The sequence below is a fragment of the Triturus cristatus genome, chromosome 10 (genome assembly GCF_964204655.1).
Source record: "Triturus cristatus chromosome 10, aTriCri1.1, whole genome shotgun sequence".
NCBI classification, from domain to species: domain Eukaryota; kingdom Metazoa; phylum Chordata; class Amphibia; order Caudata; family Salamandridae; genus Triturus; species Triturus cristatus.
This window is the reverse complement of record NC_140593.1, coordinates 133,894,501-133,909,525: the sequence shown is the minus strand read 5'-3', so window position 1 is coordinate 133,909,525 and position 15,025 is coordinate 133,894,501. Positions and strand designations below refer to the sequence as shown.

Below are 15,025 nucleotides of genomic sequence, written 5' to 3'. Positions count from 1 at the left end.
ACCAGTCCATTCTCACCTGCTTTCTGTTTGTCAAACACAGGCATAACTGGACCTATTGTTACAGGCACTGTAACAGCTTCTAGATTCTTCGTTAACTCCCTAATCTTCTCAGTCAACTCTGTTGTAGTTCTGGCTAATTGTCTGGCATTCTTATCAAGGTAATGATCACTCCTTACCTCAGGTGTCTCATTTTCTGTCTCACTAACACAAACTGTATCTCTTATCGGAGAAACAACTGGTGTACTTTTGTCCGGTTCTGGTCTATATGGAGGTGGTCTTTTGTAAATCATGTCATTCAAGACCTCATCTTCATACTCATTAACTCCATATCTTCTTATTTCTGACTCAGGAACCCTTTCTGCTCCTCCTTCAACTGTTCTCATCGGATATAATCCCTCTGACATACTAACATCTCGCCACCTTTTCATTCGATCATGATGAGTTTCACGATCATGTCTCCTCCCAAACATGTACCTATAGTACCCCCCTGATCTTTGTTTCTCTCTCTCATGTACTTCTTCTTCCCATTCCACTAAAGCCTCGAACTGTGTAGGTCTCGGTTTCGGGTCAAGACATAACATCTTTTCCCGTAAATTTCTCAACACGGCCAGATTAAATGAACCATGTTCTGGAAATGCTAGAACACCATCTTCTTTAGTATACCTAACCCAATTCTCCAACCATATACAAGTATGAAACCCATGTCTCGCAGCCATGAAGGATGCAGGTGTTTTCGGTGGAGGTAACAACTCGCCCTCTCTCGTTTTAACATCTTTATCCTTGCTAAACCACTTTTTAACTCTACCAAAAAATGTTTTTTTCTTCTTCTCTTCTTGATAATACATTTTATCGTTTACAAAGAACTCTCTACTCTTTCCGTATTATAAATATACAATACGAATTTTCAACCAATTGCAGCGCGACTCACACTAACGCACCAATCCTGGAACGTCTACGTCACTAAATAGCTCTTCCAATCCTTGCGCGGCTCACACTAACGCACCAATCCTAGCGCGAGCACTATTCTGATCTACCATCCAATCAGAGCGCGGTCTTTCTGACGTCAACAGTCGCTGCAGTTTGTCTCTGTCTTCTGTCACTCGTCTACCCCTCCTTTACAAAATCTTTTCAGTAGACTTCGTGTCAAAAATTTCTACAAAATCTATTAGTTACAACATAAAAACATCTCCATTGTCTGCTTCGCTAACCACAGAATAGTAAAAAAGAGTCTATTTCATAAGAAACCTTTCATTGACACAGTAGCACTTCTTCTACTCTGCCCTACTAACATACATTCATTAACTGTTTCCTCTAGGACTTGTCCAAAGAGTCTTACAATCAACTAAATGTACAAACACTCACGCACATTCATACAAAGGAAATATAGTACATACGCACAGAATCCTGCTTCCCGAGAACAGACAATCTGCTCCACTACAGAATTATAACACACATTAACTAAGCAAGCTTTCTTTGCCCAGTTCTTCAAATAAGCTCAGAGAATACCTATTACTCCTCCCGCGATAAGCTTTAACGGAAATCCTTACGGATCCCTGGGACTTAAGACCAGAGTTTCACAGATAACCTTCACTATCATACACACTCCTTATATACCAGAAATATCTAATAGTAACATACGACGATGTCACTGATTCCGAACCCAGACAATGTGACGCGCAACTTCAATTGTCACACGTTATTCCTTACAATTCCGTCTTTCCCGAGACCAGCATTTACTTCCCTCTGCCCTACTACGGAACTGCTACAGCTTCCAAGTTCCAGAAGCACTACATATAACTCAACATTACGACTCCAACATATAGTATTAGTACATATACCAACATGAACCAATAATCAATAATCAATAAAACAATCTTATCTAATCAAGACAATCATCAAAACCATCAATCTCTGCTACCAGGAAATTGATAGAGATCAGGGTGTATATAATATTCCCACTACCACGGATAGAGTAATCTCACAGTTACACGCACATGCATACATCATACGCTAGGGCCCATTTCACTAACATACGCTCAAATACTCTACCAGCAATAAACCTGTGGAAAGAAAACACTCCTAAACACCCTGCATCTATATCGAGGCCGATAAGACCTGGTTTTGTGACTGTCCCTAAGCATAGTCTATACAATATATACAACAATAATCAATAACACAAACCCAATAATTGACAAAAATGAATATCCAACACCATGTTTAAAATTATATTGCTTTATCTAAAATTAGTCAAAGAAATTCAATCAGAGTAAATCATTTCTCATAGTTACCTATTCTAGCTAAATGTCAGAACGGGTCAGGACAAGTCTCTCGGTAAATGTCTCTCAAGACGAAGTCCCTTCAGCATCAATCCTCAGCAACGCAGGTTCAACACGCGGCAAAGGCAAAATGGCAAGTGGCAAAAGACCCTCTCTAGGCTAACATCTTATAATATTCTAAACAATAGAAAGATACATTGGAACATAGGAAAAATCATAATGTCCGCCGGACTTGCTGAGCAGAGCGAGAAGGAAAGGATGTAACATTGCTACATTTGTGAATCTCCGCTCAGGAAAAATACACATAGCGAAAACTACGGAACAGGAACCAAGAAAATAAAACATGTATCATATTAATCCGGCTTCTCCTCGGCTATCGAGCCACAGTTCAGAGTTTCCCTCTAAGGCTCCTTTGTTTCCCAAGGCTGCCAAGGACACTTTCACTTCTCTTGGAGAACTCCCAAAAACTGCTGCTGTCCTCATGGAAAGTTTCTCGACAAGGACCATGGTCAGTTAGCTTCAGAACCATTTCCAGCAGGGGTCTCCCTCGTCTCAGTTTTCAAATTATAATCACAGCCAGGCTCACTTATTCAGCCTTCTTTCTTTTAGCCAACATAGGCCTTAATAAACCATCTTAATTAAAAGAGACAAAACAACGTTACTACAGCATAGTGATTAAACAGTGTTAACCCCACTAATACCCTTATGTGTATGCATTTATCTAGCACTCGCAACATAGAAAGCATTAATTCAAAAGCGTTTTGTGCTCAAAAATAAACAGCACATAGCAACGTTTAAACATGAAAACACATTTAACACACGCGTTATTATCAGTCAGCACATTTAAGCACATTCACGTGTAACTCTTTCTTGTTAAAACAAACGGATTGATTAATATAAACACACTTGCACAAGACAAATAATTAATTATTAATTATTAATGAATTAGTATAACGAATAGACATGCCAGAGCTTCAAAAGCCCCAGAATTTTCAAACTGAAAACTCTGCTCCAGCAAGGGAACCTACCGGCAGAGGTGTGGTGTATCCCGGAGAACCCCTCCTGGCGCCATCTCGAACGTAATGGTCGCAGCTGCAGGCGGGAAGTAAAGGCGGCTTGCGGTAGGAGCTGCGGAGAGGCGAAGAGCTCAGTCGGGAGGAGGCGATCTACGCCGCTGAGCCGAGTGCAGTGGAGTGACTGGATCCGAGACGGCGAGTGTGCATACTTGGTGGAGCTGCCTGCCCGGACTGAAGGAGTGCCTCAACCAGTTGTGCAGAGATCTGGGACGGAGTTGGGGTGCGGCGCGTGAGCCGCTGCCCCTGGAGGAAAGGCGGCCGGCTACCCCAATGCCGGTGAAGGGAGCGGGAGGCCCCGAAGTACTGCACTGGCCCGCCCGGCCGTTATTGAACTGCGGTAGGCGGAGAGCTCGTAACCCAGAGGGTTGCGAGACTCGCAGAGACTGAGTGCTCTCCCTGAGCTGTGGCATTGCGGAGGCTGGGCGAGAAGTCGCCGGCGGGAGCGGCTTGCGGCCTACGGGAGGGGGAGCCTCGAAGCAGAGGCCCCTAGCGACCGGCGGACGATTGCAGCACCGGCCAGCTCGCAAGGCGGGAACCCGAAGCGAGCGCGGCCGGAGCAGCGGCGCGCCCCCCTGCGGGCTCTAATATCGGATTGCACTATCGGGAGCCCGGAGGAGCGTCCAGCATCCCGGGAGCAGGAAATGAAGCAGCAGTAGGTGCGGATAAGCCGGCAAGAGAGTGGGGCCCTGGGAGCGTGCGGCATCTGGCCTGGGGAATCAGGCATTGGGTGAAAGGGGTGCCCGACCCACTGAACAGCACCATAACCAACAGGAACTGGCCTGGATCCAGGGGGAGCCCGTCGGGGCCTCGGCGCAGCGAAGGTCCAGCTGGCTAAGGGAGGAGGTGCGACAAAGACTCCTTGAGGCGCCAGGTACTACAGGTGGCAGGTGCCACGCACCAGTGCCCAAGCGGGGTTGCTGAGGAAGTCTCGCTTCGCGGGCGAGCGGCCCAGGCTGGGGGACAGGAACTTGGTGAAGGGACACACACAACTACAAAAGGCCGCAGTAGATACAGTGGGAGATGGAGAGCAGGGGCTGCGAGAGTCTGGGAGCCCGCCTGCTGCACGGACACTGCTCATGAACACAGGTGAGAGGCCGGTCACGGGAACCCCAAGGGGCGACTCACAAGGACGGAGAACGCATGTGGGGGGGCACTCCTAACTGAAGCCAGCATCGGAGTTTCTGCATGCGGTGGACAGGGAGAGGTGGCAATCAACGACGGTGCCTCGGGTGTGCCTAGACCCTGCGCGCGGTGAGGGACATTGGCTGACCTGCTGTTCGGCAGTGCAGAGAGAAGGAAGTTCGCCTGAAAACAAATGGCGAGGCCTGAACCGGTTTGTGGTGTGAGAGCCCGCAAAGGGGCCTCGTGGAGGGCCTGTATGTTTGGCCATATATGCGTCGGAAGCAGGAACAACCTGATGAGCCGCCCGTCCCCCACTGCCTGGAGCCCACCCAGACCCCTCTGAGACACGCATCTGACAGGAGATACGGAGGAGTAGGGAGCTGGCAGAGAGATACGGTTGGCAGCGTATTGCTGGTCCTCCTGAAGCAGAGGGAGAACCGCTAGCTGTAAAGGCACTGCTGGAGTGTAACGCCCTGAACGTCTCAGGATCGTTTAACAGACACGACAATGAGGACGCAACCACTTGTGAAGGGTTAGTTCTTTTAATGAAGGCAAATAAAATACAAAGAACAAACAAAAGTTATAGTCACTGGAATCCTCCAGGCTAAGTACGTTACCAGCCCACAGCACGGATGGTCCTAACCGTCCTCTGCATATACGCCGATCCCGGCGTATGCCAACAGAGGGCAGAAATGAAATGGCCGACAATGCCAATCGGTAGGCTGTGAGGGGCACGAAGAGTGTTGGGGAGAATCGAGGAGTCAGGGAAACACCCAGCCGGGGTCTCTACCTGAATGGAGCAGCCGCTCAACCTCTTCCTCAGACTGCACCGGGACGCGAAGTCACCTCCTGGTGATGCGTCACCGATACCCCAATCACAAGCAAGAAGACTGAACCGAGAGCAGCCGCTCGATCGATCCTGTGGACTTCCGAGTCTGTAACGCGGCAAACACCTCCTGGTGTGCGTTACAGCTGGCAGTCCCTGTGTCTCTGGTCGGGCTGGGAGTTACGACTCCAACCAGCAAAAGCGCCACTGCGCTTGGACTCAGCCGAGTCAAAAAGCGAAGCTCAATGGTTGACCGGTAGAGCTTCCGGGTCCTTCACAGGTGACGATGGGGCAAGACACGGCCCAGGGAGTAACGACTCGACCTACCTCCGTTCTTGCCTTACTGGAGCACCACTCCGGAACACTGCTCTTCACGAAGCAGGTACGTCGGTGTAAACACAATATCCGACAGCCTTGTACCTCCCGGTTCCTCCCTTTATAGGGCGTGTTTTCCTTGAGTTATGTAACAGCTCTCCTGTTTACATAAGGGCGTGTTTCCCTTGAGTTATGTAACAGCTCTCCTGTTTACATAAGGGCGTGTTTCCCTTGAGTTATGTAACAGCTCTCCTGTTTACATAAGGGCGTGTTTCCCTTGTATGACAGGAATTCTTGACATGGAGAAACTGGTGCTGAATTGAGACGCCTCTGAAGCGGATCCCCTTCAGTGAATGATACTTTTTGTGGCCGACGCCGGTGCGGGGCGCCCCTGTACGGAATCAGAACCTTGACCGCTGGGACCTGGGCATGCGGAGAGCACGGAAGACGAGCAGCAGAGACAGCGGGGAGTTCGTAGCTAGAGGCTGCGATACGCAGCAACCACGTGGTGGGTAGCGCCGGAGATACGCGCTTGCAAAGCGGTTGGTTCCCCCGCTGCGCGCCCTTCCGTCGAGTGCCCGGTCCACCGCGTAACTTGGCCAAGGGGACGCCGCGAATGCCCTCAGCGCAGCAACACGTGATGGGGCGCATGAGAGCCAAAATGAAGCAGGGACAGCTGCGAACCGGCGCGCTGGACTCTCCGAATCCGAGGGAAGACGCTGATGCGGAGCCCGCATCTGCTACGTTGGCAGCCAAGATGAATTCCATCCTCGCAGCGGTGGAGAGAATCGGGACCGCGTTGGAGCACACCAGAACGTCGCTGGAAACGCGGATCGACAAGGTCACTTCTGACTTTACACTCCTGCACGCGGATCACCGAAAGCTCACCGACAAGGTGGTTGCTCAAGAACAAGTGCTCCAAGATCTCCAACCGGTCACCCGTAGTCATGCAGCCACATTGCAAGATATGATGGAACGGATACATGCTTTAGAAGACAGGGCAGAGGATGCGGAGGGGCGCTCCCGCCGCAATAACATCAGAGTGGTGGGGCTGCCGGAAGGAGAAGAAGGCAAGCGCCCTGAACAGTACATAGAGAACTGGCTGCGAGATCTACTCCTGACGGGAACACTGTCCAACCACTTCTCAGTGGAGAGGGCCCATCCAGTGCCAGCCCAAAAGCCTCAGCCGGGAGCCCGACCGCGTCCGTTCCTGTTTAAGCTCCTCAATTACAGAGACAGGGACGCGGTACTGCGCGAAACTCGGAAAATGGAAGGACTATCCGTAGGAGGCAGTCGCATTATGCTGTTCCCCGATTATACTGCCCTGGTACAATGTCGCATGATGGTGAAACGTCAACTCAGAGAACTGGAGCTCCCCTATTCCTTGCTGTTTCCCGCAGGTGCCGGCCACGCCACAGGACGCCCCACGGAGAAGCGGCCAGAGCGGGTGCCCCATTGGAGATGTCTGCCCCCCGCAAGTACAACACAGAGGACTGGTTAGGGTTGTGGAGGATGTGGAGGGGGTGGGAGGGGGATTGGAGGGATTCTATGTGGGTTCCTTGATGAGCAGAGGCTCGGGCATTGTTCCGCTTAGGCCATAAGAATAGGGGGTCCCTAGGGGGTGGCCCTTACCCACATGCTACTACTTCGCAGGGGTGTTGGGAGTCTGCAGCTACGGCGCGAGGAGGTATCGGATTCCCGAGTGGCACACTGTAAGTCGGGGAAACGAGGGGGTTGAGTATGGCAGATGGCCGCACATTGACCTAGTTCCCTAGTTTGCCACATGCATGGGCACATAGTTTGGACGGATAACTTTGCGATGTCCGCCCTGTACGTTCTGTTTTCTCTAAGTTCTCCAGTTGTTTTGGTTACTGTAGTCCGGCTTACAGGTATCCGGGCATACCCGGTATTTACGAAAGGCGCCCCATTCCTGACCTCGCAGTAGTTTACACACTTTTGCGATGACGAGTGTTAACGTAGTCACATGGAACATCCGTGGCATGCACACACCCACACGGAGGTACTCCATATTTGCTTATCTTCAAAGACATTCAATTGGTATAGCCTTGCTGCAGGAGACACACTTAACACAGCCGGAGCTAGACCGCCTACGCAGGCGTTGGAGAGGCCAGGTGTACGGTACCACGTATTCTGCGCATGATAGGGGCACACTGGTATGGGTTAGGGCAGGTGTCCCATTCGTCAGCATGGACACGGTAGTGGATCTGGAAGGTAGATATACGCTAGTGCGCGGAGTGCTTAACGGACAGCACATATTATTGGTGTCTGTTTACGCCCCAAATACAGGACAAGGGGCATTCCTGGAGCGACTGTCGCGAGTGTTGACTCCGTATGCTGGTCTCCCCTGGTTTTTGAGCGGGGACTTCAACTCCGTCCTCGATCTTCACCTGGATAGATCCTTCCCCCCCCTCAGGGTCACATCGGCGAAGGTCCAATGCACAGGCACTGGCGGACTGGCTCTCGAACTGGGAGCTACTAGATATGTGGCGGGCCCTCCATCCGGTAGACCGTGTTTACTCCTACTACTCCGCTCTGCATGACCTGCACGTCCGAATGGACAGGGTGGTGGGGTCACGGTCTCTCTTGCTGCTGCTGGAAGCCTCGGAATATTTAGGTCGGGCACACTCCGATCATAACCCCCTGCGGGTTTGCATCAGCTGGGAAGCTGATAGGCCCCCTATTCCCACATGGCGCCTACAGCTTAACGCGCTGGAAGACCCTGAGTTCCGCTCGTCACTAGGGACGGCAATCCTGACATACTTCGAAATTAACGAAGGCACGGCTAGTGACGTGCTGGTGGAATGGGACGCCCTCAAGTCGACAATCAGAGGCCATTGCTTGGGTACCTCCTGGAATGTCCGCAGGCAGCTGTCGGCGGCTATCTCCCGAATCGAATCCCAGCTGCTGCAGTTTGAAAGGGGGGGAGAGGGGGGAGGTAGACAGGCGGGTCGCCTGGAGGACCTCCTGACGCAACTAGCGGAGCTGTTGGAGCGACTGCGCTGCCACAACTATGCAGCACACACAGCCCGCACGCATGCTGCGGCAGACAGGGCGGGTCGCTTACTAGCATGGCTGATGAGACCAGATACTAACCGTGCCCTGATAGTGGTGATGCGCACATCGCAGGGAGATCTGGTATACACGCAACAAGAGATACATAAGGTAATGGTGGACCACTACACGCAGCTGTACCGGTCCCAGGTCCGCTGTACTGATCTCGAAATAGGGAGATTCCTGGAGAGGATCCAGTTGCCTGCGGCTTCGGCTGAGCACCAGGAGGCGCTTAATAGCCCCCTCACCTTAGAAGAGATAGGTGAGGCAGTTGCATCTCTGGCATCCGGGAGAACTCCGGGGCCGGACGGCATACCGGCCGAATTCTATAAAGCCTATCGGGAGTTCTTGGTGCCGCACTTACACGCCGTCTACTCAAAGGCACTGGAGGAAGGCACGTTTCCCCCTTCGATGCGTGAAGCGTACCTGATATCCCTGCTGAAGCCCAACCGCGACCCGACAGTTTTGGGGTCTTTTTGACCGCTGGCGCTTTTAAATGCCGATTACAAAATATTTGCCAAAGTCCTGGCGGAGCGTTTGGCACCGGTGGTCTCAGCCCTTATTCACAGCGACCAAAATGGGTTTGTGCCTAAGCGGAGTACGTCCCTGAACCTGCGGAGATTCTTTAGAATCGCGGCAGAAAGTGTAACTGATTGCCCGAATACGGGCTGCTTAATGCTAGATCTAGAAAAGGCATTCGATTGTCTGGAATGGAGGTACTTATCGATGCTGCTGCGGCGCTATGATTTGGGGGAGGAATTTTTGCAAATGATAGGCCTATTATATAGAAACCCCACGGTATGGGTCAGGCTGGGTCCGTACATGTCGGAAGCGGTACCGGTGTGCAGGGGCACCAGGCAGGGGTGTCCGCTGTCGCCATTACTATTTGCGTTGGCAATTGAGCCTCTGGCGGCGGCACTCCGCACACTGGAGGGGGAGGGTATACCGTTGGGTGATGCAACACATCAAGTGTCATTATATGCAGATGACTTGCTGGTGTATGTGAGAGACATACAGAATATCTCGGCCCAGCTGGCCCCTATATTGCGAGACTTTGCAGCTGTCTCGGGACTTCGGGTAAACACTAGCAAATCCTGCCTATACGCGTTTGAGGGGGGAAGGCAAGATCCGGGATACACCCTCAACGGAACACGAGTAGTGTGGAAAGAGGATACCTTCAGATACTTAGGTATCCAGATATACCGCCAACTGCAGGATATATTGGACGGGAATGTGGGTCGAGCGGTTGCGGCACTCAAGTCGCAGATGCGCTTCTGGGGTACGCTGCCGCTGACAGTCACGGGTAGAGTGGCATTGGCCAAAATGGTGATCCTTCCCAGGCTGCTGTACTACTTTGCCAACCTGCCAATATACATACCAGCGGCCTTTTTTGCTGCGTTCTCTAAGTTGATCCGAGATTTCATCTGGGGGAGTAGCCGTCACAGGCTGTCACTTGCGAAATTATACCTACCCACGGATCAAGGGGGACTAGCGGTGCCCTGCTTCGAGCATTACTATTTGGCGGCGCAGCTGCAGTGGATAGTCCGCTGGTTTGCAGACAGAGGTCGGGACGACACATCGACGTTGCAGCCCCCCTACTCTCTGGAACGGCTCCTCATGCTCTTCCACCCGGCGGTCAAACCCGCGACACCGACGCCCCTCCTCCTAAAAGTGGCGTACAAATGCTATCGCAGAAGTTTATTTATTACTAGATCCCTGATACCATACGCGCCTGCGTTACCCTTAGAGGGCTCCCCCAGCGGGGTGCGAACACTTACCCCGTCGGCATTGGAGTGTTGGAGAGACGCGGATACACAGACCCTGGGAGACCTGTATCGGGAAGGCGCGTTTGCACCGTATGACTCGTTGGTGGAGGAGGGGGGCTGCCACCAGGACAATTTCTTGAGCACCGCTCTTTAGTTGCAACGCTGACGGCCATATGGGGGGACATGTCCACAGAACCAAAGCAACATCTCACTATACAGTACCTCCATGCTATGGGACGAGGCAGACCCCTGGTACGTTGGTTCGCAGGGTCTTTACGCACGCATGCAGCGGTCACATTAGAACCGCTCCGACGCAAGTGGGAGACAGATCTAGGGAGGCCCTTAGAAGATAAGGAATGGGAAAAGGTACTGAAAGGCCCAGTGCGTATCCCCAGGAATATGAGGCGCCGACAGATCCAGTTGTTCATACTACACAGGGCATACCTTACGCCGGAGGCCAGCAACAGGTACTTTCACCGTATAGATGCGGTGTGCCCCAGATGTCTGGAACCTGGGGTGGGGCTGATCCATATGCTATGGAGTTGCCAGAGGATATATACTTATTGGAGTAGAATAAGCGAGCTGCTACATATAAGTACTGGCTGTAGCTTGCCATTTGAATGGGAGGTATACCTATTACACCAATTCCGTAAAACGCCGGCCATGAAGGTGACATCCCGGTTCTTAGACCTGGGAATAGCGGTTGCCAAACGGTTGCTCACCAAAAGGTGGAAAGCGCAGGAACCCCCCCATGTACAGGCGTGGAGACACTCGATCTATGCCTGGGCGAGGGCTGAAGGGACGGCCATTAGAAGGGAGGAAACGCTGGGCCTAAGGAAGGAGCCAATAGCCACTCGCTGGGAGGTCTGCTCCAGGCACTCCAGGGGGTAGAGGAGGAGCATACTAGGGGACAATCTGAGGGGAGCGGCATGGGTTTAGGGTAAGCACTGGAATTTGCAATTGGGTGTGTCTGTGTGGTTTCATGTGTTTCATGTGTTACGGTTCAAGTCCCCTGTATGTATTGATTTGCGTCAATAACAATGGGGCGGGTAAGACGTGTCTCGCTATGAAGGGACAGCAAGCTCTCTATTATGCAGGACGAGGTCAATGGAAAAGGCAAAGTAAGGGGGGAGGGGGACGCCACCACTAGCGCTGGGCTGAGTTGGGATTGTTGGGACTGTTGGGGATTAACTGACTTCTTTGACTAAATCTGTTAGACAATCCATATGGCAACAATGGAAGGACTACACCACTGAACTTCTGGCACTAAGCAGCTCCTGAATAGAGACATATTCTAGACGCAATCAGAACTGAAAGCTATTTCTATGTTCAGTCAGGCGCTGCAGCTGTGCCTATGGCGAGCGCAGGGACCACCATGCATGCGGCGAAACTGTGTGTTTAATGTGTCTAGTCAACATGTATGGAAAGTGCGCAAGTAATGATGTCTTTCAAGTAAATGTAATTCTTTGAAAGTTAAATAAAAATAAAAACAGATTAAAAAAAAAAGAAGGCGGGACAGCAAGGATACAGTAACAGTATGTCCCAGCCTGATCCTAACTACTGGTGCGTGTATGTACAATGGCCACTCCGCAGTAGCAGGGGCCGTTGGCAGCCATCTTATTAGGGGAGAGCACCTGCACCTCAGCACTGTTTGGCAGTGGAAAGGCGCCCAGAGGCCTAGGTCCAACAAAAGCTAGGCAGAAAGGGAAATAAAATGCGGGGTAAGACCACCCTAGGGCTGACAGGTCTAACACTGTCTCACTGCACGTCTGTCTGAACATTGTGTGGGCATTCCACAGGTTGGCGGCATCCACAAATCCTGACACACAACACGCACTGGCATTCTATTTACTGAGGCATTTATAGAGGACATATCTGCCGTGACCGGCATTGTGGGAATACCAAAACTATTGCCATGTGGCGTCTGCTGCCCCAATGCCAAGCTATTATCACATTTTGAGAGTAGTAACGCTAGCGCGGTAAACCTGCAGACCCCTTCTGGATCATAATGCTCGTAGCCCAGCAGTGTGAAAAGGGGATATGGTGCTAGAGTGATCCGCACCATTAAGGAGAGCTGTGAAAAGACAGCCAGCCATAAATCCCCAATGGGGGTGCACGTCCAAGTAAGGTGCGAAAAATCAGCATTGTTGGCATGACATTTAGAGCAACCAGAGGACCTTGTGGGGCCAATCTTGGCCAGGGAGTAGTATATGTGCGTCTAAGAAATTTGAAGTGTATAAATTTATGTCTGTGATTGGGGGAACTGAGTTTTGTTTGTTGACAGGAATAATACAAAATTTCATCTGGCATAGGTCGTTCTAATTCATGCTCCCATAAGTGCCGAATATGACCGTTCCTGTCAGACAGTAAAGCCAGGTTAGCGTGATAAAGTTTAGAAACAAGGTATCCTCCGTCTGCTTCATCTATCAATGTGGTCAATGGGGTGAACTCTGGAGGGGCGAGTGGATAAGAGGAGATCTGTGCATGCAGTGCACTGTGGACGTGACGCAAGACATAATGGTCCATTTGAGTTCCAAAATGCACGTCATCGGTATGATAAAGAATATGGCCGTCCGGGAATAGATGCCCGACATGTGTAGTGCATGCTGTCTTCAGCGTATTTTTGAATTTTTGACGAGGGTCTCTAGTGTAGAGGGTAGCCATTGGTTATCTGCAAGAGGTAGTTAAGGAGAATATAAAAGATCCCTACAAGTAATTGGAGATGTTTTTGTCATGCCCAGCAGGTGGTAGAGAGGGTTAGAATATCTGTGGGAGCCAAGGGAATCCCTTGGGGAAAGAGCGTAATGGGACCCCCAGCTTGATTGTGCTCAGGTCTGTCGTATGCAAGGTGCATATCTCTATGGCAGCAATGGTCTGCATACTGACATTGTGCTACTAGGCAATAGAGATCCCCTGATTCACTTGAACCGTCCACCCTCAGTTCTGTACATCTGCGCTTCTATAATCAGATGGAGCTTCCGAGTAGGTCAAAAGGAAAACAAAGCTACTTTCAAATTTGCTGCTGCTAACCATTGTCTTTTGGCAGCCTAAGTTTACACACTACTTGAGACGAAAGATATTGCTACTGCATGCAGAAATGTTCAAGGGACTAAGTTGTCAGAAACTTTGATAGTTGTCAAAATGTTGCACATTTTGAGATCCTCTATGTTGATTGTTCCGATTCTCCTCTCTCACATACAATGCCAGATACACCAGCATTCGTATCACCAGCCTCTTTTATTGAGACTTATCACTCTGTTCCGCACTTATTCTTTCAATGGAAAATTAATATTTGTGATTTAAATCCTTGATACATAAAGTCAGTAGTCTTTGAATCCTGAGTGTAATTTTCATAGAATGGTGTGCCCCCCACAAGCTTCTTGTTCTACTAGCGTCTGGTCTGTACTTCAACAACACTTCAACTACATTTCACGAAGAATCCACAACCAGTTGTGCTTTGACACTTTTGGCTGCTTTCTTGCACACCTTCATTGGTTTCCCTTTGGCATGCCTTTCAGTCCACAGCCTGGACATACAGGGGCACTCATCTTAGCCAATTTAAGGAATGTTTACCCAGAAGCAGACACTGCATGAAAATAAGAATACAATCAACAGATAAGGAAAAGACGTTGTCGTATGGATTTATTTTTAGGTTGTATTTTATGCTTCATGTTTGTCACAAATTCATTTAAATTAATTTTATTTCATTAATTTTTCGTTCCAAGTGGTGGCACAGTATGCTTAAAGCTAGGTATGCACTCACTACCCCTGGATGCAGATCTAGAAATAAAATGGCTATATCACATTACCTTGAGTAGCACCCGTATACAAAATGTACTATACAATCCTTTTTTCTGCAGCATGTGCATTATGTAATTAAAGGGGCAGTGGCTATTGAAGTGCTACATTGTTTACAGAGACCTCACTGGCCATTTTTGTTTGTGCACTTCCGCCTCCCTGGTGTTGGCATCGAACTGTAACTTAAGCCGCAACCCTTTACCTTGAGAAACAAAGTCACTGATATGGTAGCATTATTCCCTTAAACATAGAAACAGAATGCAAGTGTTCTGCAATTTAAAAAAAAAATGTTTTCCTTTCCTTGATTAGATGATTTCAAACCAGCTTCGATTGACACCTCCTGTGAAGGAGAGCTGCAGGTTGGAAAAGGAGAGGAAGTTACAATTACTTTGCCACATATCCCAGTAAGATTTGCTCTTTCAATTACTTCTTATCATGATTATTACTCCATTGCTGCTATTATATGAGCATTTTAAGCATAATCCCGCTACATCGATCTGCATCGATGATTATGCTACTTTTTAAATGTTTCATATCATTCATCCAATTTTTTCCATTTTATATGTTACACCTACCTTGCATCTGTGAGTTACTAAATATATTTCTTCATTAGATTACCTCACCAGGATTTGTATCGAGCACATCTGAGAGTTGAGTTTGTCGCAGTAAAGCATTGAGGCAGGGAGTTGGTAGGGTGGTGATGATACAGAAGAGCATTGATGGCTGCTGGTTTGACCTAGGAGCAGGAAACACCGTAGGTTCATTAGCTTCCAT

At 49.8% G+C, this 15,025-nt stretch overlaps 1 protein-coding gene across 2 annotated transcripts in view; it reads left to right on the top strand.

The window, feature by feature from the left end:
• Positions 1–15,025, top strand: part of EAF1 (ELL associated factor 1) — an 80,556-nt gene that overhangs the window by 16,281 nt on the left and 49,250 nt on the right. For both annotated transcript variants that reach the window (XM_085630636.1, XM_085630634.1), the window contains exon 2: positions 14,561–14,655. In XM_085630636.1, coding sequence (XP_085486762.1) covers positions 14,561–14,655 — 95 coding nt within the window. The remainder of the gene's footprint in view (positions 1–14,560; positions 14,656–15,025) is intronic.